Genomic DNA, 22,593 nt, shown 5'->3' with positions numbered 1-22,593 from the left:
GTAAGAAACTATAGTTATGTCACGTGACTCAGCACGTCTGTGCCAGTATTACAGTGAGGTGCGTGTGAATGCGCGCTCTGGCCTCGCCGTACCTTGGAGTGAAGGCGCACCCAGCGGCTGTAGAGTGCGTGTTTGCAGAGCCGTGAGGCGCGGCCCATGTCGTCCTTGCCCGTGGTTGCGTTGATCACCTCCAGGGCCTGGTCACCCACCGTCCAGTTCACACTGAAGTTTGGTGCCTTGCCTGGCTGCCTGGCTTCAGCATTACTTATACCTGCCATTAAAAACACCCAGAGTCAAAGACCGAGCGAGGCTGCAGGTTAAAACAAAGACATTTTTATTTATAGGACCTCCGCAGAATGTAAAAATCTTTTGTTAACATTACGTCAATGCCAGAAATGGAATAATTGCACGGCACCGCTCCAGCGAATTCCCACAGCACCCAGACTTTCTATTACCTCATGTGTGGATGTATTAAACAATGAAGGAAGTACCCAAACATGGCAGTCCATCCTTCCAAAGGACAGCTGTTCCCACAGCTACAATATCTCTAAACAGGACAGTTTTTCTTCTTCTCATTTCATTTTGTCTAACTCAGTAGAGACAAACAGTAGAATCCACCTGGGGGGGGCTATGAGGACAGAGCTCGCTCTCTTCTAACACACTTCAGGGCTTTGGCCTCCACTGTATCTCAAGCATAAATGGGAGATATATGGATGCCATAAATCCCTGTGTCTTCCTCTGTGTGTGTGTGTGTGTGTGTGTGTGCATTAAGCTCCTTGGTTCCATTTGGCAGCACTTGTGGCAGAAGATGATTTAAAGGGGATGAAATCCTCAGCGCTCTAACGCCACAGCACTTTCACCGCTAAAAACTCTCTAAAGCGGAAAAGGTTAATAACCTTCCACCATTATCTCCTTTACTTGCCATTTAGAGAGAAGGAGCAGGGTGAGCTAAACGTACATCCCGGCTGTGATATGAAGCCCCATGTCCCCCAGGATGTAAAGGAAATCTCCCAGTGCCACTCATTCCACTTGTTTGATATGGAGCGCCCTATATTCATGGCAGCACAATGACCAGTGTAAGCAGTGCTGTAGCAGTGTGGTATTTTCTTGACCTTGAACTTTGCTTTACGTGTTTGTATCAGCACACAGCTGGGCAAGAGAGGCAAAGCCAGCTGGATGTTTGGGTGGAAAACAGAGCAGCAGTACAACAAAGCTGAAAACGTCAAAGTTTTAATTAAACACTTGCTCGTGTTTAATGGAGCTCAAGTAGGAAAGTCAGAAAATGACTCTTAGGCTACGTTCACACTGCAGGTCTTAATGCTCAATTCCGATTTTTTGATCAAATCCGATTTTTCTGTCTGCTCGTTCACACTACAAATAAAATGCGACAGCAAACGCGCTCTAGTGTGAACGCTCAAAGCGGCCCGCATGCGCAAAAGAAGACGTCACACACAACGGCTCTGTTTAGACCCAGACCAACAGTATTGTTTGACTGATGGCCTTAATATAAAGACTTCGGACTTCACGTTTCCCAATTTTTGCTTTAAGTTATTTTGTTATTTACATAATAATGTAGATAACCTAATAATTATCCTTATTGCTGTTTTAGAGGAGCGGTGCTTCAAAGGATAGCTGCAGATTTCTGCCAGAATCTGCATATTATGTATCGGATTCAGTACCACATACGAAAGTGACCCAGATCGGATTTGAAAATATCGGATTTGTGCCGTTCACACTGTCATAGCATGATGGGATATGGGTCGCATAGGGTCAAAAAAATCGGATTTGATGCGCTTTCGCCTGCAGTGTGAATGTAGCCTTAGTTTCTTTAGAAATGAATGAATGGATTTTTATTCAGTTTGAAAAATTCAGACTCAGAATATAACACCGTTAGGCAGAATAAACACCCACACCTCTAAACATATCAAACTCTTTAGCTCTGCTGCTCTTTTTTAAATGAGATGTTATATTACTCTAGCTCAAGAAATTAGAGCATCACTACCTCCTTTCCCACATGAGAGCTAGTTTTATTGGTCTGCATGTGTATTTTTTTATTTATTTATTGTTTTGTGGTGTTGCTCCTTCACTTCTGCTTCTCTGTACAATCTAACTCATCAGGACAATCCAATTTCCACAGCAAAGTGTCTTCATCCATTTTATGAGGGACTGATTTCGTTTGGTTATCATCCACGAGCTGTTTCAGAGCACTGACGAATGATGCTGACAGCATATTTTTAAATATCTGCGACCTGTGACGTGTATTCAGAATCCTTCTGTCTGTTTTGGACTTTGTGATGATGCTACATGTACATGAAGAGGAACAGCAGATGTGCTTTTGAGACACTTTCATGTTAAATGTTCAGGAAACAAATATATGGTCTTCTGCAAAGCTCGCCCAATGGGGTTTGATGATTATTACATTGTTACATCTGATGGCAAAACCAGTGAAAGGGTACATGGCTCAAGTATTTGGATGGATGGATAGATGACAAGATCTGTACAGATCTGTAATGGTGAAAAGAGATCTGAGCGTGAAAGTGAGGCTGACAATTTACCGGTCGATCTACGTTCCACCCCTCACCTGTGGTCACGAGCTCTGGGTACTGGCAGAAAAAATGAGGTCGCAGATAGCAGCAGTGGAAATGGAATGGAAATGGAAATTTCCTTCATTTGGTAGTTGGGCTTTCTCTTAGTGACAGGACTCTGGAGAGATTATATCTCTCGGTTGACTTGGGAACGACTTGGTGTGCCCCACCCCTCAGATGAGGTGGACATGATGACTGTCTGGGCCTCTCTGCTTAGACTGCTGCCTCCGGACCTGAATTGTCCAAAATAACCGGATTTAAGGATTTCCGGATAGAAGGATGGACAAGTTTCTCTTTAATATATACGTTGCTAATCTCATTAGTAATCATAAAGTGATGCTTGGTTTTTACTTTAGAAATAAATCTTACTTTACTAACTTGTGTTTTTTTCCTGTAATTGATTATGATGATATATTGTATATGCATGCTTCCTCCTTCATCCCTACATTTTATTACAAATGCAAAGTCTCTGACTCACCACGACGTTCTTTATGGTTTGTGGTTTGGCCGTCTGGTATATTTTAGCATATTTTTCTCTATGAAGCCACTCTAGAACTTCCAGTCTACAGCAGGACCTTTCTCCCAGCTACACTCTTCTTAATGGTTGCTTCTGGATGTACCTATAGTTCTGACAGATCTGGGGAAAGCAACATTTTCTTCTAATGCGTCTTATAATAATTTACAGTATGACATAAACTAAACATGCCCTTATCGATTGGTGATTATAAAAAGGAATACAGCGAGGAGACTGGTGGATGTTTCTTTTACGTTAGGGGTATTTTAATATTGTGTATTTGTTGTGTATTTGTAGCACTTTTCTATTCTTGTATGCCCAGGTCTCTCTTGTAAAAGAGATTTTGATCTTAGCGGGACTTCCTGATAAAATAAAGGTGACAATAAAATGTGATAAAAGGACCCTGAGTGCCACTGTACAAACTTTGCCTATTATTGTTTATTATTCATTGCTCATTAAACCCATTTGGCAACTGTCAAAATCATAACTGGACTTTAGGTTTTTATTTCTGAAACACAAAAAAAATTGCAAGAAAAGGAGCGATGAATGGATTAAACTTTTGAAATCTAGTTAAAGATGTATTTTTTCAAACCAATAAATCTCTCTGTATAAATAAACATCGTCTGTAAGCAGGTCATGCTCTCATAGCAGCTCCACATTTGCCAAATTATATGAGTTACGTAACAATGTTAGTGGCGACTGTGGTTCACTGTCTGAAATAAAAACTTGTTTGTGTGTCTTTTGTCTACTTCAGTCTGAAATTAAAGACCCAGTGTTTCAAAAAGAGCCCACTGCTGTCACTGGAAACTGCATTTATGTGGGAAGAAGGAGCTTCTACGACAGCTGCTACGGCCAAAGGCTTTGTGCAGATGAGTTATTGAAATCGTACTTTTGAATCAGTTTTAGTAACAAGGAAATAATTTCTCTCTTAGCACATAAACAGAGCGCGATAATGAGTTCAAGGACGTTGAAAAGATGGTGCAGAAAGCTGAATCAGAAGGAAAAAACACACAAACTTGTAAGAGTTGGCCAAACTTCTGCAAAATGAAACAGCTGGGAATGAACAAATGCAGGGATACCGACAGGTACGCCCTCATGCAATAAAAAGGATGTATGTTATATCAGAAAAACACAAAAACTCGCCTACACAAGGCATTTTGTAGAGAGTATAGCAGCAGCAGGAACTCTCCGCATTTACACCTTTTTTCTCAAAATTAACAATACATTTTTTTTTCTTAATGCGGCCCTAATACTCATTTATAAGCTTCAAAGCAACTGTAAATAAGCAGGGCTGGAGCCAAACATTTACATAATAATTTATGACTTCTTGCAAATGTCTTTATATACAATATTTTAAATGAAAAACAATATTAAGTGGAAAAAGTGGAGCAGAAATGCAAATGGAAAGCAGACTCATCTTTCCTCAAACACAGCATTGTCTTACAAAAAACAACCAAAATACAAAGACTGCATGCTCTGCATCTAAAAATAGAAAGTTGAAAAGAGAGCGAGAGAAGAAAACACTCCAGGAGTCCTGGTCTATACGGCCTTTTTAAAAGGTCAAGCCAATGCTGAAAATTTACACAAAATGATAAAGCTATTCAAATTCCACAGGAACTAGGTAAATGTCAGCTCAGATCCAACAAAAGGAGAAAAGCAATAACTGTCTTCCTGTTCCTGTGGGACTGACTGACCAGCGGGGTGAATTAATGTGTTTACTGCTTACGATTAAAATCTTCCTCTTTGATATTTAGACAGCTGCAGGTCGATTGGTAAAGATTAACACAGTGATCCTCTCCACCCGTGAAATCGTAAACGTGATGACTGATCTATAACAGCAGAGATCTGCAGAAGGAAACTTGATGATGCACTTTTCTTACTTTCCCACCTCATCTACATCAAAGAAGGCGAGGGCTCTTACCGCTGAGAAGAGGCCTGTTGAGGGTGAACTGCTGGGGCAGGTCTTCGATATCTGCGATGCGCTGGTACATGGCCCTGGAGAGGTGGTCAGCATGGTAAAGGCTGCCCAGGATGATGCTGGAGAAGTAGATTGGCTCTGTGAAGTAGCTCATCAAGGAGCCCTGGATGCCCACCACGTTCCACCTGCAGAGAGAAAAGCACACGAGCTTCACAACAACTTCAACGTATCATTGAGGCCAGTTTTAGGATTTCAGTGTACAGGCAGCACATCGCTGTAATGTTCACAGGCTGACTGGAATACACACAAAAACAGAGTTAATACTGCATATTAGTACATGAACACTGAGTCCTACAGCTATCTACAGTGTGAGGTATCCAATTCCATTTTTCCCAAACTTCTGTTTATTTCCATGCTGTGCCATTAGCCATCTTTCCCCAGTCGCTCTCCTATTTACATGCTCTGTGAAGCAGTGCCTGCCCTCCTCGCAGAACGACAAATACATAAGGAGCCAGAGAGAGAGAGAGAGAGTTAGAGAAACTTCTCTAACTCTCTCTCTGGGTAGATGGAGAAAGAGTCAGTAAGAGTGTGAAGGCAAAGAAAAAGCGAGAGCGAGAAAAATGAAGAAAAATAACAGATGTGGGAAATGTTAGAGAAAGGTGGTGCTGAAGGCTGCTGGCATCTTATACAGTGCATTTTATCTGTCAACAAATCCCATCGAAAGCTCAAAACCCAGTGATGACCTGCTTTCCAGACCGTGCACATGGCATTCAGCTCCAAACCCACCGAATTCAAAGACATACATCTGTAACATTTGAAATGTTTAATCAAAGAAAAAGGCTCTTTTCACTGACAGGTTACTCCTGCTTTCACTCACTGCTTTGGTAGGTTTGATGAGGTCTAATGCTCCAAAACTATTCGGTAATGTTGAAGCAGCAAAGCAACTAGTTTGTCTTTTTGGCCTCAAAATATTCCTGTTAAGGTTTAATCACTAAAACTATTTAGATGAATGAAAAGCCCATTTTTAAGACAGAGAAATTATGGCAGAAAATTTAAATCCAGTACTAAATAACACTGGTGTCCATGTTTCAGTCACACCAGAGGAAAATCAGGGAGGCAACCTCGTTACTAGGAATATTTGGTGATTGCTCGGTCCCTGTATTTAATTAGTTTATGAACAGTGACCGATAGCAAATAGTTGCATGCAATACCCTCAACCTCTGGACTCGACTGCACAGTGCAACCTGGTGGGAGGCAACCTATCTCCAAACAGACAGATTGGTGATGGTTTGTATAAAACTGCAAACCATAATCTATAATCCAGTTTTTAAACAGAGACAGATTACTAATGCACTGAACCGTCTGCAGTGACAGGCACGACTTGTGCGCAACATGTCAGATCTATGAGATTCTGAACGAAAGCTTTTAAGGTGAATTTCTGTGTATGTACACAACAGCAGCTTTGCAAGAAACGGCAACAGAGTTGAAATTTACACATATTTATCACAGTTAATCTGTAACTGCCACTTTGACCCAATTCAGTCTCAAACTTACATCACACTGAAATGTCTTTTCGCCATTTTATTGCCGTCCTGATGCATCAAAGTCACTCTGCAGATGGCTGAGAGTGGTTGCAGACCTAGTCTCAGCCTTCGAAGCAAACATTTCAAAGGCAATGAGACTGAACGTTCATTGCACACAGTCACAATAATTTTGTCAATATAATTTTGTTTGTGTTGTGCTCTCCAGCAGCATCAAAAACACCTTTAATGTATCTTCTAGAGTCCAGTCGAGTTCACTAACAGGATGTTTGTGAGATGAGGCGTAGCAGTAATTACTTCCAATAATATGATAATAAGGTTGGGACCAATACACTGTCTATATTTATACTCAAAACAAAGCATCTATACTGTGATAGTGTTGCAGGAACACCATCATCATTTCATCATTTCATCAGTTACAATGATGACTCGTGATACTGAAGAGGTTTTTGACAACACAGCTACAAGGCACAAAAACCCCTAATGAACAAAAGTGTTGGTTACAAAAGTGATGCTGCTACTTAATTGGACAACTTCATCACTGGTGATGGTGTTCCTGTTGCATTCGCTGATGTTGAGAGAAAAACCGTGAGTATCACTACCCTTTGTCTTTAGGAGCACATTACAAAATGAGGGTTGGCTAGCTCTTCTCATTCTCCCTTTTACTTCAGGCAGACTGTTTGAGAGTCTGTGAAATTACCAATGTGAACCCAAAACAATCAAAAATAATATGCACACATGCAAAAGACCGCAGGCTATGCAGAGGGTCCATTGTTTCCATATGCAATATTCTGTGTGCGCGTTTGTGAGAAGGCGTGTGTGGAACAGCGGGAGGGCAAAATAAAAAATCTAAATTCACTGTAGCTGCGAGCAGTAAAGCACACGTTCACACATTCAGCCCAGTCAAACAGCTTTATAATATTCTGTGCCATACACAAACTGCTGCAACACACACACACACGCTGTTTCATCACAGCAACACGGTGACACATATACACCTGTATACCCTCTGAAGGACACACATACACACTGGGTAAAAAGCTACAACAATCAAGCGAGCTCACACAGAGTTATGTTGTGAGAGGCATTCAATTTCATTCCTGTCAAACATCACTGTATTTCTTTATCGCTTTTTTTTCTCCCCCCAATACCGTGCTTTGTGCGTCTACACACACACAGATTGTACACACTCAAATGAGAACAGGGTCAGAATAGGTCAGAAAGCACACGTGATGAGCTGTTACAGCAATAACAAAAGAAAAGAGGAAAACCGAGAGAACAATTTGCCTTTATGCTAATGAACTCATTCAAAGGACAGACACGAGGCAGAGAATGGCTCGTTCATAATGACGCCGTGTAATCAGAGGAAAATGAGAGGAGCGAAAACAATGTGTAATGAGGGAGCACTGGGGGCACGGGGCAAAGCCTGCCCGTCAGTAGCTGCACTGAACGGCAGCCCTGTTGCTAACTATCACTCACACAGGGACAGAGGCAGGTGGGTGGAGGATTTCTGACACGGCTAATAGCCGTGTCACGAGGAGGTCGCGCCGCAAGTCGTGCATAATAGTTTCTCACAGTGGAAGAAAGATACTCATACCTTAATTGCTTACATGCATTTTTTTCTACTTCTTGATTTCAGCACTGATCTGTAACTCGTGTCAACTTTAAAAATTTAGTCAGACTTACAAATGTCCAACTTCCACCTTATTTTGCCCTCTACTGACTTGGATCCCTCCACGATGGACCACCACATAAAATCTAAATCACACAGTGAAAGGGCAGCTCACGTAGTGCAAACAGCATTTGCCAGTCAGTAGACATGTCCCTCCTCAAATACACACTCGGCATTCAATCACTCGGTCCATTCGGGCAAAATATTATGATCCAGGGCACAGAAAGCGAGAGGAAGAGGAGGAGGGCTCACGAGAGGAGTTATGGAGAAGCTTCACCGTTCATCACAAGAAAGGCAGAGTGCTGCCTTGAACATGGACACAGACTAAAGACGCTATGATGTGTCTGCAAAGATGGCCCCGGGGGCAGTATATCCATTTAGCTGTCCCTGACACCCCGGGAAGGCTTGAAATGGCATGGTGGATGGACAAAGCAAAGATAAAACGCTGTACAGTCGACTGAAGCAGTGGAAAATAAAACACCTGAAAAGAGTCTCATGTAACACATCTGGTCGGGGCTGAAACATGACGTGTTGCTTTATGTAGCCTTCGCTAAACTAAAGGTTTCTAATAACACACAGAAAGCAATTCAATCATCATATCGGTCTAAGAATGGGAGAAAACCCAACGGGTAACACAAAGCCTGCAGGAGCATGACTCTATTGATATTGACATTTCTGTCAATATGTCCACGATGTATGGAATTGTTTCTATTAATATAATTCATCATCTTTAGTGACCTGGAATCACATATACTGTATAACAGGAGACTTGTAGGAATGTCCAGACGTGTAGAAGCATCTGTTTTTTACATTTCTGATGGTGCTGACTTAAACCTTCAGCTTCCAGCCTCCTTCATGCCAGAAACCAGTGTAATACTAGTCGCAGTTCCAGTTCTGAGAAAACTGATTTCACCTTTACTCTAAAAGTTACACAAATAGAAGTTAACATATTTAATTGTGACAAAAAAAGAAAAAAAATCTTCTTTAAAGTGTACTTTGATATTTTGGTTATATTTATATTGTTTTATCTGTTTTATTCGTGAGAGGCTCCTCGGTTTGTACTTTGTACTTAGAAACAGAGTTTCTGAATATTTCTAAGGACGACAACTGAACTCAATTTATCCCAAAATACCTCGCAATCTTGTCACTGCAGGACATGGTGAGTAATCGCTCCCCTTGAAGAACACCGTCCCAGGTCTGGATGGTGTTGCTGGACCTTACAGGGATGGTGCCCTCCCCGGACTCGATTTTGGTCCTCAGCTGACCCCGCGCTTTCCGGTTAGGATGTCTGTCTCCTTGGTCTGGGTGGCACATAAGCAGAAGCACATAAAGGAAGAGAGGAGTATGAGTTTAATTTACTCTTTTATATAGTTTTATGTGACACTCGTTTGATGTTTGGAACATTAAATCTGTTGGTGATAGTGATACAGTTTGTTTGATCAGGAAACATTAAAGAAAGTGAATGTGTGAGTGAATCTGTTTCTTGGTGTCATTCTACTTTTCTTCAGTTAAAAAGCAGGAAAAATGAGGAAACGCTGTTGAGTGGGAACCTGTTGCAGTAGCTCTCTTTTGCTTTGAATTTCTTTTATTTTCATGATTTAATGCAAACTTTTCCTTTATCAAGTCTTGTCAAGTCAAGTTTTGCAAGCCTACTTGTGTTTTTTTCCTTATATTAGACTCTTGTTAATGTAAATCTCCACGAGCTGTTTGCACTGATCACCCTATGGCCTGCGGCGAGGCCTGAAATCTCAGAGGAGCTACCAAGGAAACGACTGGGCTCCAGAACAGTTTCAGGGATGATCATGGGGAATGTGAGGTGTCTGGACAATAAGATGAACAACTTGCTGAGTAGACCCAGGGGGAACACTGTGGGTGTAGTCTGATGTGCTTCACGGTCTGCTGTGGTGAGATGTTGCCTCGCTCACACTTCCTGGACCACAGTATGAACATTGCTGGCTCCGGGACTTTTTGGGAGGAAGATTAATCTGAGCCGTGAAAAGAAACGATGGCACTAGTTGCGACTGACAGTTGGTTTAATCCCAGACGTGTTACTGGTGGATCGATTCAGCCATAGCAGGCATTTATAGAAAATATGAATAAATTATCATGAATAAATTAAATCTGTTTTTTGTGTGTTAACCTAAAAGTTTTGACATTTTCGGGAACATGAAAAACTTTCCTCCATCAGCTGATGTAGCGCTGATCCAACTGACCATGGCTGTGATAGGATGTGGATAATTAACGGATCCAGGCCGTCCTCTGCATATACAACTGGTTCGTGTAAAACCGGTTAGAGCTCCACTCCCACAGTGACTGATACAGAAAATCTTTACTACAGTTTTTAGATTTACTGAATCGCTGTTTTTTTGCCTCTGTCAGTGGCCCCAGGGCAGCTGTGGCTACAATGTAGCTTGCCAACACGAGTGTGTGAATGTGTGTGTGAATGGGTGGATGACTGAATATAGTGTAAAGTACTTTGGGGTCCTTAGGGACCAGTAAAGCGCTATACAAATACAGGCCATTTACCATTTTTTGCATTTGCTATTTAACCGAGTTCCATCTTTAGTGTAACATTGAACTTTTTAAGCTACCTTCTTCTTCTGTGATTTTAAATGTGTTTTATTGAACAAAGTTTTGCATGCTTTGGCAGCTTTATACATCCCATCCGTTGGGATGAATAAAGCATTTGCCTGTTTACACTCTTAAAGTGTGAGTCAAGGTTTTGACTTTGACACTTTAAAACAGAAGTTTTGTCTGTTGCGGTTGTGTTTTTGTGAAAAAAGTTATAAAAAAAGTTACATAAAACCTCAAATGCCAAAAAAATTACTTTCCCCATTTCTATGCTAATATATACAAAAGTCTACCTCCTCCACATGCAAAAACAGAAGCTTTGGTTGAAATCTGTTACACCACCGATCCACCATATGTATTAAATTCAGTGTTTTTGCACTGCAGCTTAAAAAAGTTGCATCCTTGGCATGTACATTAATTTGTTATTCAGCTGTAGAGTTTTTTGTGAGCACTTAATGGTGGACAGACTTCCTCATTGAGAATTCTGACACATACATTTGTTAAACTTAAGTATATAATGGACTGTATAGTAAACAGGAGTGATTTTTGGCACAGTCAGTTATTCTACCGGCAGTAAAAACGGCTCCCACCCAGCGTGACCCGTTATTTATTATTATGTTATCAAAGTTTTGTGCTGTTCCACCAGCAGGCGCCATCTATTCAGTGACTAATTGAATGTGGCTGTTTTTTATTCAGCCTGCCATGTGCAACGGAAGACTCTCTGACAGGAGTAAGAGGGAGGTTAATCCGACAGACAGTGTTGGTGTGCTGGGCGGCAGAAAGACTGATAGCGGCAGACAAAGAATGACAAAAAGCTATAATTACTACTGCCTTGTTTAAATGTGTCTGTAATGTGTATTTGGACAGTGGAGTAAAATTCTAATTAATTGAAATGAAGCACGAGAGGAAAACTTACAAATTTAATTAAATTAAAAAAAAAACAAAAACCTGTCGTCAACACTGAATACTAAGCTGGACGAGACTAAACTAAAAGAGCTGAGCTGGGGAGGAGACGCGAGGGCTGCGTACCTTCCACTCCGGCCTCGTGTGGAGAGAAAATCCTGGCATCTCCACAGGGAGAGGTGCTGATGTAGAGGTGGAACTGAACGTTATCCTTTAACCTGTAGCCTCCCTTGTCACACAGCACAAATATTGATTTGTGGTAGTCCTCCTTGTTGTTGCTATAACCACGGATCGATGAGAAATTGAAACAGAGGCAGACAAATGTCACAAAACCTGTATTTAAAACGGACATTCAAAGTCTAGAAGAAGAACAGAGAGCTGCAGGATTTAATTAGATTATCAAAAAAATAAACAAATTGACACCATCCACTGACCTGAGGAAGAACTCCAGCTGAGTGTAGAGGTACCTGATGAGCGAGCGTCGGGCAATTATCTCAGCGTGGCAGTCATTGAGTGCCAGGCCGCGGTCACTCATGTACTCACCGTTGATGCATTTGGTTCCCGTGGAGACACAAATGACCTGTGCTTCCTTCACATCTGTGCCTGTTTGGAGGACAGAGCCGTATTAGGACTCGTGCTCCTAATGCAAACACTATAAATTCTGTTCTTATGCCCTCGAGAAGTCACACTGCAAACATCTACACACTAGCTTATAAGTTGTTACTGTAGCAACCACATGATGGGCTTAATTAGGTTTAATGTCCTTGTCACTGTGTTTATGCTATAGGCAAAGTGACGGCATGGAAAGACGTGTAATTGAAGCAGTAATTGGTGGGGAATTGTAGTTTGAGAGTGAGGCAGAAAGGATCGTGTAGTCAGGATAACACGTCAACGTGGCGCGGCATGCGAAAAGCTGAGAATCCCAGCTGCGCATGAAAACAGTGATGCAATCATGAACAATTTAGCTTTCAAGTATTTCCAGTGTTTGCTATCTTAACTTCACTGTCTCCAAATATCTCGCAAAACTATGTCTAAAAAATGGGTTAGTTTATCGAACTGTTTCTGATGCATGAAATAAAAAGTGCCCCAAATCCTCATCAAGCCTCTCGGCAATGATGGGAACCCCCGTCAGCTGAGCAGCAACGCACCCCAGGGGATGATGCTGAACCTTCCTGTCTTTGGCCTGTGGTGATAACGATGTGTGAACTGCGTTTGATCGACGGTTTCTTGTAAACCTGGTGGAGTTTTTTTTATTAGAAGTTAAATCATTTCTTTATGTGCTACAAGTGACTACTTCTGCATCTGTGTCGTTACTAAACCGCAATAATTCAAAGAATGGACACAGTTTCACTTCTTTAAGTAAGAAATTCATAGAAAATAAAAAGATGGATACATGGATTTTTTTGCATGTTAATCTTTTGAAATTTGAAGAAACAAAAAACATAAAAAATGTTGGACTTGAGCCTGGTTTTCATACCCTGTTTCACAAATTCAGCTATGGATAAGATTCCCATTTCTTTTGAATCAAGGCTACCAGAATTCAGCCTCTTTTAGCTGTTTTTGCTGTCTGTCACCTTGAGTGAATTATCTACCTAATACAGCTGCTAAACGTTCCACAGCGTTTCAGGGACTGTGTCTGCTTTCTTTTTGGTACTGAATAACTCATGGACGCAGTTTTGTTTCCAGCTGAAAGCAGCTCCCTCCTGCATCTGACAACACTGTTACAAAAGCAGCAAGAGATAAAACAGTAAAGGTGGAGGCCACACAGCTAAATGACTGTTTTTTATTTAATATATGCACAACCATCACACATATACATTAACTGAATATTTTTATTATATAGTTATTATACAGGTGGAGCAATTTTTAATGATTTTTTTCATATCAGTCGCTATTGCTATATATCATGATAACTAAAATCTTTCTCTTAAAGTTCAAGAAGACCATAAATAAAATGAAATTAGAATTTATTAAATGCTCCAAATTAATAACGCAGACATTAATATAAAAAAATGAAAATAATTACCCCAATACAGTATAATTTTTTTGTATAGATTTAAACAATTTCAAATTGTTGGGGATCAACCCCATAAATAAATAAACAACTACCATTCGGTACATACTCACAGCTCAAATTCCAATAAAAAAAGAACATAAATAAAACTGACATATTCACTCAGCTGCGGTCGGCTTATGCTGTGAGGCAAGAAATAAATAAGCAAATCAAAATTACAGACTGTGCGGTGTCAGGTGGGCAGCGTCTGTTGTAATGCGTGCTACAGGAGAGTGCGTCTGGGAATATGCAGTCTTGTATTTTGTATTTTAAAGGACGATTTTGCTTCAGATGGCAAAAACTATCAGCAGTGTTGCCTAGCTTTATGGAAACTTGTTTTTAAAATAGTAACAAATGGATGTTAAATTTGCATTTTTATGATATTATTAGATTATTAATATGATTCTTAAATAATTTTACTTAACTACATTAAATATTTGAAGTACTGCCTGGCTGGTTGAAGGCTGATACAAAACAGCGGATGTCAAACTTATTAAAGTTGTCACATATGATTAAAAATACACAATAAAGGACACATTATAAGGCTATACAAATATAAAATCTTAACCAGGACCTACCACGCTCATTATTATTCTTTTACTCTAAGAGAGCAGCTTCATATGAATCACTGTTCAAAATACAGCCTTTCCATATTTCCTTGGCATTTTTGCAGCTCCTCTATTCATCCTGGTCTGAAAGGTATACTGACTCCGCCCTCTTCTCTTTAAGCTAACTTTCATCTGTAAATGTAGCTTTTAAACAGCAGGCGGGTGGAGTTTCTGTTCTCACAGCTTGAGGTTGGTGTTTGAGATGACCACATCGTCTCTAAGTGAGACAGAAAAACCGTAAGCGAGCATTTAGAGCACTTTGAAGCCTGAACCTTCTGGCTCACAGGGCTTTTAAAAAAAACATGTTTACTATGAGCATCCAGCATCCAGTAAATATGCCTTCAGCTGTATTTGTTGTCAGCTGCTTTTTCTGGGCTTATAACCACAAAATTCCCTCTGATGATGTTCTGAAACAGCCTTTGCTGTGCACAAACGTGCCAATAATCTCTTCCTCCACTCTTACCTGTTGTCATGACGACGCCTGCCAGCACTTTTCGCCGTGCATGCGGGGACGTAAAGTTGTCTGTCAGCTCACTGAACTTATCCACAACCAGGCGAGAGACTGCATCAGCCAGAACCTGGAATTACACACACACACACACACACACACACACACACACACACACACACACACACACAAAGGCAGACAGAACAACAGGAAGCCATGCACACATGCAGACACACAAACACGAGCTTGTGTCAGATATGTCAGCTTACAAAGCATGTCTGATGTTATCCTCCCCTAGAGCACTGTGTACCTGTCACAGTGTTAGCTTTGGCTTCAAACAGCACTCGGAGCGTTGAAACAGCAACAAGTGAAACTAGGCTGACCCCCTGAGGTATACCTAACCATCTTTCAAGCAACGCTGTTTGAGTTCTGTCTGACAGCTATAATTTACCATCTCCCTCGTGACAGTGAATCACACGGCAAAAAAAAAGGAAGAGCAAAGCAAACAAGCAAACCTGAGCAACAGATGCTCGGTGACACCCCGCAAAGGTTTAAAAATCGAGTCCAAGTTATGTGAGAACTTCACAAGTCTTCTGCTCATGGACACGGCTCCCCTAGCTGCTCTTTATTCATCACTAATGTGATGGAAAATGACAACAAGCATGAGGAGAGATGACGGCTGGGTGATCGCAAATTAAGAAAATTAGTCCCAATTTTACTTCCCTGCTACTTCAGAGTCACCCGCTCGTAGCCAGACCATTTGACTTTTCCCGAACGCCAAGGTCATCTATGACTTTTATTCTCTAGGGGTGTAAAAAATACACAACTTTCCTCCGCGTTTCACCAAAACATGTCCAGAATGGTTTGGTAATAAGCTACTGTCTAATATTTTCTTTGTTGCATACTGAATCATTTCTAAAAAAAAAATTAATTATCATTATTTTTTTTGGTTTGGTTGGAGTTTCTATGCAGCAGCACATGACCCATTATACCATGGCAGATGGAAACAGGCTGCAGAAATTAAATATCAAACGACAGAGAATTAATAGAGCAATTAGTGGGGGCGCTATCGTTAAAACGGGCTGCTTGCTGAACGAAACAGTTGACATGTGGAGAGCGCGAGTAAAGAAAAGGGAGGAGGCTTCGGGGAGGGGACTGTTGACAGTGTGTCGTGCTGATTAGCTTTGCTGCCTGTGTTATCTCTCTTCACACACTGCCAGTCACCTCTACAGCGGCATCTAAAGGTACCGCCTTCCTTTAGTCTCTGCTAACCTGGTGTGAATGAGATTTCAACGATAACCTCGCAGAACAACAAGAACTTGACAGGCGGATCAATTCGAACTCAACAAGCTACAGTGGAATGAGTTCACTAGTCAAGTTATTTTATTAACAGCCTTTAATTCAAGGATCTTTGGCCAATATGTAGTGTTGGAAGAAAAGCTGATTTTTTGGAACTTTACACCTGCGTCTGCTTACAAAACCAGTCTCAGCTTTGATTAACTGATTAGACTTCTGTCTTTCCCACTTCTGCAATTTTAATTAGAGTTTTAAAGCTACGTACAATTGACAACAACTGACTTAACAAAGACAAATTTGGCCTGATACGGAATTGGATTCCCTCAAAGGCAAATAATGAAATGGAAAAGATCTAGGATCAGCTATCGCTCCCTGGAATTAAAAACAGTGCATAATTTTCTGAATTCTTCCAGCAATAATCATGTTCTTATCTGCAATTTCTCAAAATCAAGACTTCATATTGATCGCCCCACAATGTAACTCATGACCTATGTAAGCATTTAGTGGAACAGTATGTGAGGAAGCACGAGTCTATTGTTTATCCTTATGCATTATAAAACAGTCCTGCCTAACTGATACCCACTGGTGCATCTGATATTTTTATGATGAGATATGATAATGCACACGTTTTTTTTGTAATAATAAGGGTATTAATAACAAGTCTGTCGCAGATATAAATGTATAATGAAGAGCCTAAAGGCATGATGCAATCAGAAAATCCTTCGATGATGTGTTTCTTTGGCTGTTTGAATTCAAAAAAGAAACCTCTTACCTGGGGTAGGTGAAGCTGCAATCCCTCTCTTGGTATGGGTTGCCGAGATGGTGTCTGGTCTAGCTGCATGTTGAACAGTGCAGACAGGGCGGCTTGCGCTGCCCGGGCTTTAGCCAGCTTCTTGTTGCGCCCTGATCCTTCAAATGTCTGTGAATCCACTGTTACTGACATCACAAAATTCTTGGCGTGACTCTCACCGCTCTCTGAGACAAAGTCATATTTGAGACCCGGCCTAAGCTCATTGAGGATCATGACTGGGTTTTTGCCACTGGAGGGCGAGCTGAATGCAGATGGAGGGGGCAGTGGGGGCTGGACAAGGATACTGCCAGGTGGTGTGGGCAGTGGATACTCCCCTAGTGAATTTAGGGAGCTGCTACCGTTGGAGCCCAGATAGAAGGATTCTTCCGGCGCGGCTGGCGTCTCAAAGCCGTTGAAGAGCATGTCGGGGAAGTCAGCTTGATCAGATGTAAAGTCTGTGTTCACTGTCAGCGTTCGGCCCATGGCCAGATGCGCCTCTGAAGCATTGGGGAACTGGACGAAGGAACGCAGCGCTTTCTCAGCTGCGTTTAGCTTAGCCTTTTTCTTTGTTGGGCCCATGCCTTCAAACATCTGTCCATTGACCTCCACGGTCATGACAAACACTGGCGCATGCACCGGGCCTGTCTGAGACAGCAGTTTGTACTGTAGACCTGGTTTGATTTCATTCAGCTGCATCAGAGCGTTCTTGGGCAGGACCGGGCCCGGTGTTTTCTTGCGCTTCTTAGCCCGGAACTTGGAATGCGTGTGGCCATTGTTTCCCTCTTCTAGCGGTCGCTTTCGACTGCCCAGGCCACTGCCATTGGGGAGCTGTTCAGCCACTCCCACCCCGTCTTTGCAGGACACGTTGTCCAGGTTTCGGTTTTCCTTTACGTCGGTGCTGCTTGAACCTGCGGTGCCCAGAAAGAGTAACTTACAACGCCTTCGTTGCAGGATCTTGTAAATGCAAAATTTATAGATTCCTTTATCACTCTTTGGAACTGAACCAATGATTTGTGTTCCTGTGTCAAGTTGCAAGAGAGGCTGAATTTTTAACTACCTCCAAAAAAATTAAGATATACCTATGATATAACTACAAATAGCAGAACATTGGTACATGTTTTGACCTTGAAAAATGCTCAAAACTGTATCTTTGCCAAATTTCTGAATAAAAGTATTGCTTCATTTTATTTATTTTTTTGATCACGGAGTCTTTAAATTGGAAATCAAAATGTTACTTTTTTCACAATTAAAGTTTAAGATTGTTATACTAAGAAAAAGGATCTATTTTTCTGGTTTCACAGTGTTGCAGGTCTCAAACATAAAGACACACATACAAGCACACGTATCGATACTCAACAGAAACACACTCACACGCCAACAGACCTTTTTCCTATTAATTTTTAATCGACTGAATTCACGTAGAAAACCCACAAATGCTTCCAGTGTTCAGTTTTAAACCACAGCAGTGAGATATACCGTTCTGGGGAACACATATCACTGAATCCAGTTAACAAAGTGGATGGAATATTGGCAAAAATTTTCATTTATAACATCCTTCAGCAAAGGCTTGATAGGTTACTCCTTGCGGTACTCAGGAGAAAGAGAGGCCGCAGTGTGCATGAGTGGGATAGTAGGTTGGGTTGAGGGAGTGCAGGGGGAGTAGTGCAGGGGGAGGAGCTGAGGACCAGGCAAACAGGAGAGTACATCAAAGAGGCAGAAGGAGAAGACTCCACCTACTGCAGGATCCTAAATTCTTGACTGGTGACACGGTGGGAGGTTAAAATGCACTTTATTCCTTTTAGATGAGATTTTTTTTAAAGAATCACTGTCATATTTAAAATGAGGACAATCTGAATTGAAAAACTGCTTCTAATGAGGTGCCATTCATAAGACCCTGCGCCTCTGAGATCCCCCCCATGGAGCTTGTCAGAGAACACAGTGTTTAGGTTGCAAAATGACATGCCGGTACCATCTGCATACTGCGACTGACACGTCTCAAGGCCAAAAAATAAATAAATAAATAAATATTCCTAAGATCATGAACACAAAATGCACATCCCTCATTTTATGAGCTGAAAACATGCAATATTGTTTGGTTTGTTCATGCATTCTGCAAACTGATGTTCATGTTTGGCAAATTAAAGGAGGTGGGCAACTGTGCACAGCTGTAGCCAAAAATAACTATAACCTATTAGAATGGAGATAATCTGTGAGGTACGGCCTGTGCTGCTGATCTTTAACCACCACAGATACCGCTGCGTTAGCCGAGTGGTTTAGCAACCAGGACATAATATAAACTAAATACAGCGTGCAGTGCTTGGCTTGTTTAGTTTCTTTGCAATTTCTTTGCAAAATCTGATGTTTTCAATGAAAATAATTGCATAAAAGATACAAATGCAAACATTTACTAGTAATAAAACCAGTCTCGTTAGCTATGTTTCATGGTATGAATGGACCAAAAAGCTACTAAAAACATAAAAAACCCAAAATAAGGAGTCTGGCATGCTGCACACATACAAGTGGCACATAGAAAAATCTAGAACTCCCTTTCCCCCACTCTAAAATTATTTATTGAATACATACAATTCACTGTATTCGTTCTATTCACTTTATAGTATCATAACTTTTCAGGATAGATGGAGCAACAGCCACGATGCCATGCACTGAAATATGGCACACACATGCAGTTGTGATCATTATCATGCCAGCGTTTGTGTAATCAGCATCCATTAGTTACACAAAGAAAAAAAAAAGAATCCCATATGCCCGATTCTTTCAGAGCTGAAATCCTCAGCGAGGGCTGCGTGAACCAAATACTGCAGTCTTTTACTGCAGCTTCACTCGAAGAGTAACTTGTTTGTTGAGGTTTTGATTTGGGATGATTCATGTGATTAAAGAATTTCGAGAGCTGCTAAGGTTGTCACATAAAATCTAGGAATTCTTTCATGCTTTCCTCTGGTGTTCCCTCTGTATTAAAGAAACGGGGCTCTGTGAGCTCGGGCTGTTTTATCTTCAAATCCATCTTTTGACTGGCAGTAAAAATGTAAGAAAGGGGCTTCAGAGGCTGTGGGAGACAACAAAGACTGTTTTGCAACTGCTTATTTGACTTAATGGAACAACATAACATACTTCTTTGCAGGGCAGAAACAGCAAGTATGACACCACTGTTCATTAGAATCGGAAGTTAGGGCTCTACAGGGATGGCAGCTACCTTTGAATATGAGCTCAAAATGGTTGTAGGTGTGTGGAAACGAACTCTGTCAAGTGTCTCCGTGCTTTCTGAGCCTCGGCTGCCGAGTTCAAACCAAAGTGTCTAATTAAAGTTCAACAAACTGGAGCGGAAAGGATTTTCTAAAGCAAGAGATGGAGGTAGAGAGAATCTGAAGTGTGGCCTGGAGCACCTCAGATTTAATGATTAGCTGTCCTCTAAAAAGTTTCAGCGGCATTAGCGATATTTATTTGCGTGTGAACGTGTTGCTTTGTGCCTCGGTGAGGATAATTCACAACACGAGTACGAACAGCACTTTGAAGAAAAAAAATCAGTTTTAATTTGCATCAGTTTTGGTTTGTCCTAGCATGTCAGATGATTCGCTTTAAAAATGTGGACTAGACGCTAGAAAAAACACTTGTGTTATGTAAGCAACCAAACTGTGTCCACACTGATTACACAGCAGAGGAAGACAGAGGGACGTAAAAGGGAAGACACGCAGGCGGACAGAAAGAAGGGAAACAAAAGTACAAGCAGACATTTAAATGTATCGCACAGACAGGAACACGGACAGACAGACGGACAAATGAGAAAATCCGAGCCGACTCACTCATATTCTCTTCCTCATCCACATCCATGGCCACGGGTTTGCTCTGACCCGAGAGCAGCCTCGCACCCGCTGCACCTGGGGGAGGACAGGAAGGTGGACTGCATGAGCACAGACAGAATGATACACGTAAACATATTCAAAGAGCTCGGGCAGCTACGGCCATGATAAATTTCTAGCACACACGCACACGCACACAGAGAACCGTGCACACATTTCACTGTGTAAGTAGCCCCTCATGTAGACATATAAATATTCAGAGACTGAGCGACATCAAGGTGAGAGAGGAGGCCAGGGCTGACAGGCCTTAATAGCAGGAGCAGTCTATTGTGACTTTAATATCCCTCCGATTAGACCTCATTTCCTACTGCCTGCTGAGATATACAGCTAGTGACATGGCCAAGTCACTCTGCTGCCACATATACACCCACAACTTATCCCAAGGTGGAGAGTGCGATTAAAGCCCTGTTAAGCAGTACTTTCACGCTAACATAGAATCATATGGTTGCATGCAAGTGAAATGTTGGCTTATACGGTTTATGGTTGCCTTTTTCTTTTAAACAATTTTCACTAGTTTTCAGTTTGCGGTGATTCCCGAGTGTCTGATTCCATCCAGAGAAAAAAATGTGTGGACCAACAATAAGCAGGCATTTGGAACTACGTCACCTCTCTTCATGCAGAAAGTGTGAGGAGATTAAACCCACCAAAGGACCAGCTGTCAGGGGCTGGGTCTGTGTTGAGTTATTTTGTGTTTTTGAATAATTATGAGATAATGTTAAGTTTCAGTATTATTATTTAGTGTGTCTTAGTTGAGTCTTAGTCTGGTTTATGCTTCTTCTAGGTCTCCATCAGTCTTTTCCTGTCTTCTGCGAAGTCTGTCTCGTTATGCCCGTGCCATCGTCTCCCTTATCTGTTTCCATTTACCTCTCCTAGCGTTCCAGCCTTGTTGGTCTTGTGTTTTATGCCAAATGTTCCATGTTCCATTGTCAAGCTCGTGTTGTTGTGTCTTTGTCTCTCCATGTTTCCCGTGTTATTTTGAAGTGTTTCCATGTTCAGTGTGTTTAGTTTCACTTCCCCTGTAGCGTCATGTTCGTTTGTGTCAGCTGTGTTTCCCCAGGTGTTTCCACTGTGTATTTAAGTTCTCTGTCTTCTTCTGTTCAGGGTCGGTGCGTCTGTTGTCCTCCCTTCACGTCACGTCAGGTTTCAGGTATTTCGTGAATCTGTTCAGGTCATGTTCGTGTTTCATGTTTTCTCGTCACAGTTTCTTGCAAGCTCCTCAGAATCATGTTCATTTCTTTTGGTCATAGTTATCATAAATTCAGTTCAGTCTCTTCTGCGACACCAATGTTTTTGAGAACAGTAATCTCCATATTTAGCTACTAGCTAACTTCATCCAGTCACTCGACAGGCACAGACAATATCTAAGTAAATCACACGTATACTCCTCCACACACAAATATCAAATACAGTAAAATAATTTAGTTTCAAAACTTTGAAATATAAAAAAGACCAAAAAAGCAAAACAATAAATGAGATGTTGGACAGTTAATGTTAATTTCAAAATCCACCTTTTTACATCACATGAAAAAGAAAAGTTGTAAAGGCTGAAGTGAAAGCTAAGCACGAGTCCATCTCCCTGGCAAGACCTTCCAGTTCCTCCTGAGGGATCCTGAAGGTGATAGGTGACAGACTAAAATGAGATATATATAAACCTCTTCTGTGGGCTTGAGGTCCACTCTGGAATCTCCACGCAGTCGAACGTGGCTGAAAGACCTCCAGAGGGACCAGATGCCAAAAGACCACCTCAGCTGCTTCCCCGTCACAGTGGCTTCCAGCCACTTAAAAAATGTAAAGCTAATATTTATTATTCTTTTAGATG

At 41.4% G+C, this 22,593-nt stretch overlaps 1 protein-coding gene across 2 annotated transcripts in view; it reads right to left on the bottom strand.

The window, feature by feature from the left end:
* The window catches only part of adarb1b (adenosine deaminase RNA specific B1b), a 120,591-nt gene that overhangs the window by 3,896 nt on the left and 94,102 nt on the right, over positions 1-22,593 (bottom strand). For both annotated transcript variants that reach the window (XM_084908074.1, XM_084908073.1), the window contains 8 exons: positions 20,718-20,792; positions 16,882-17,807; positions 14,829-14,943; positions 12,139-12,307; positions 11,831-11,982; positions 9,363-9,531; positions 5,021-5,202; positions 93-271 (listed from right to left, as the gene is read on the bottom strand). In XM_084908074.1, coding sequence (XP_084764200.1) covers positions 93-271; positions 5,021-5,202; positions 9,363-9,531; positions 11,831-11,982; positions 12,139-12,307; positions 14,829-14,943; positions 16,882-17,807; positions 20,718-20,745 — 1,920 coding nt within the window. In that variant the 5' untranslated portion in view covers positions 20,746-20,792. The remainder of the gene's footprint in view (positions 1-92; positions 272-5,020; positions 5,203-9,362; positions 9,532-11,830; positions 11,983-12,138; positions 12,308-14,828; positions 14,944-16,881; positions 17,808-20,717; positions 20,793-22,593) is intronic.

Source organism: Perissodus microlepis, chromosome 16, assembly GCF_051167445.1.
Source record: "Perissodus microlepis isolate ML-2025 ecotype Zambia chromosome 16, ASM5116744v1, whole genome shotgun sequence".
Taxonomy (NCBI): domain Eukaryota; kingdom Metazoa; phylum Chordata; class Actinopteri; order Cichliformes; family Cichlidae; genus Perissodus; species Perissodus microlepis.
The sequence above is the reverse complement of the archived record's forward strand: the minus strand, read 5'-3'. Positions and strand labels throughout refer to the sequence as shown.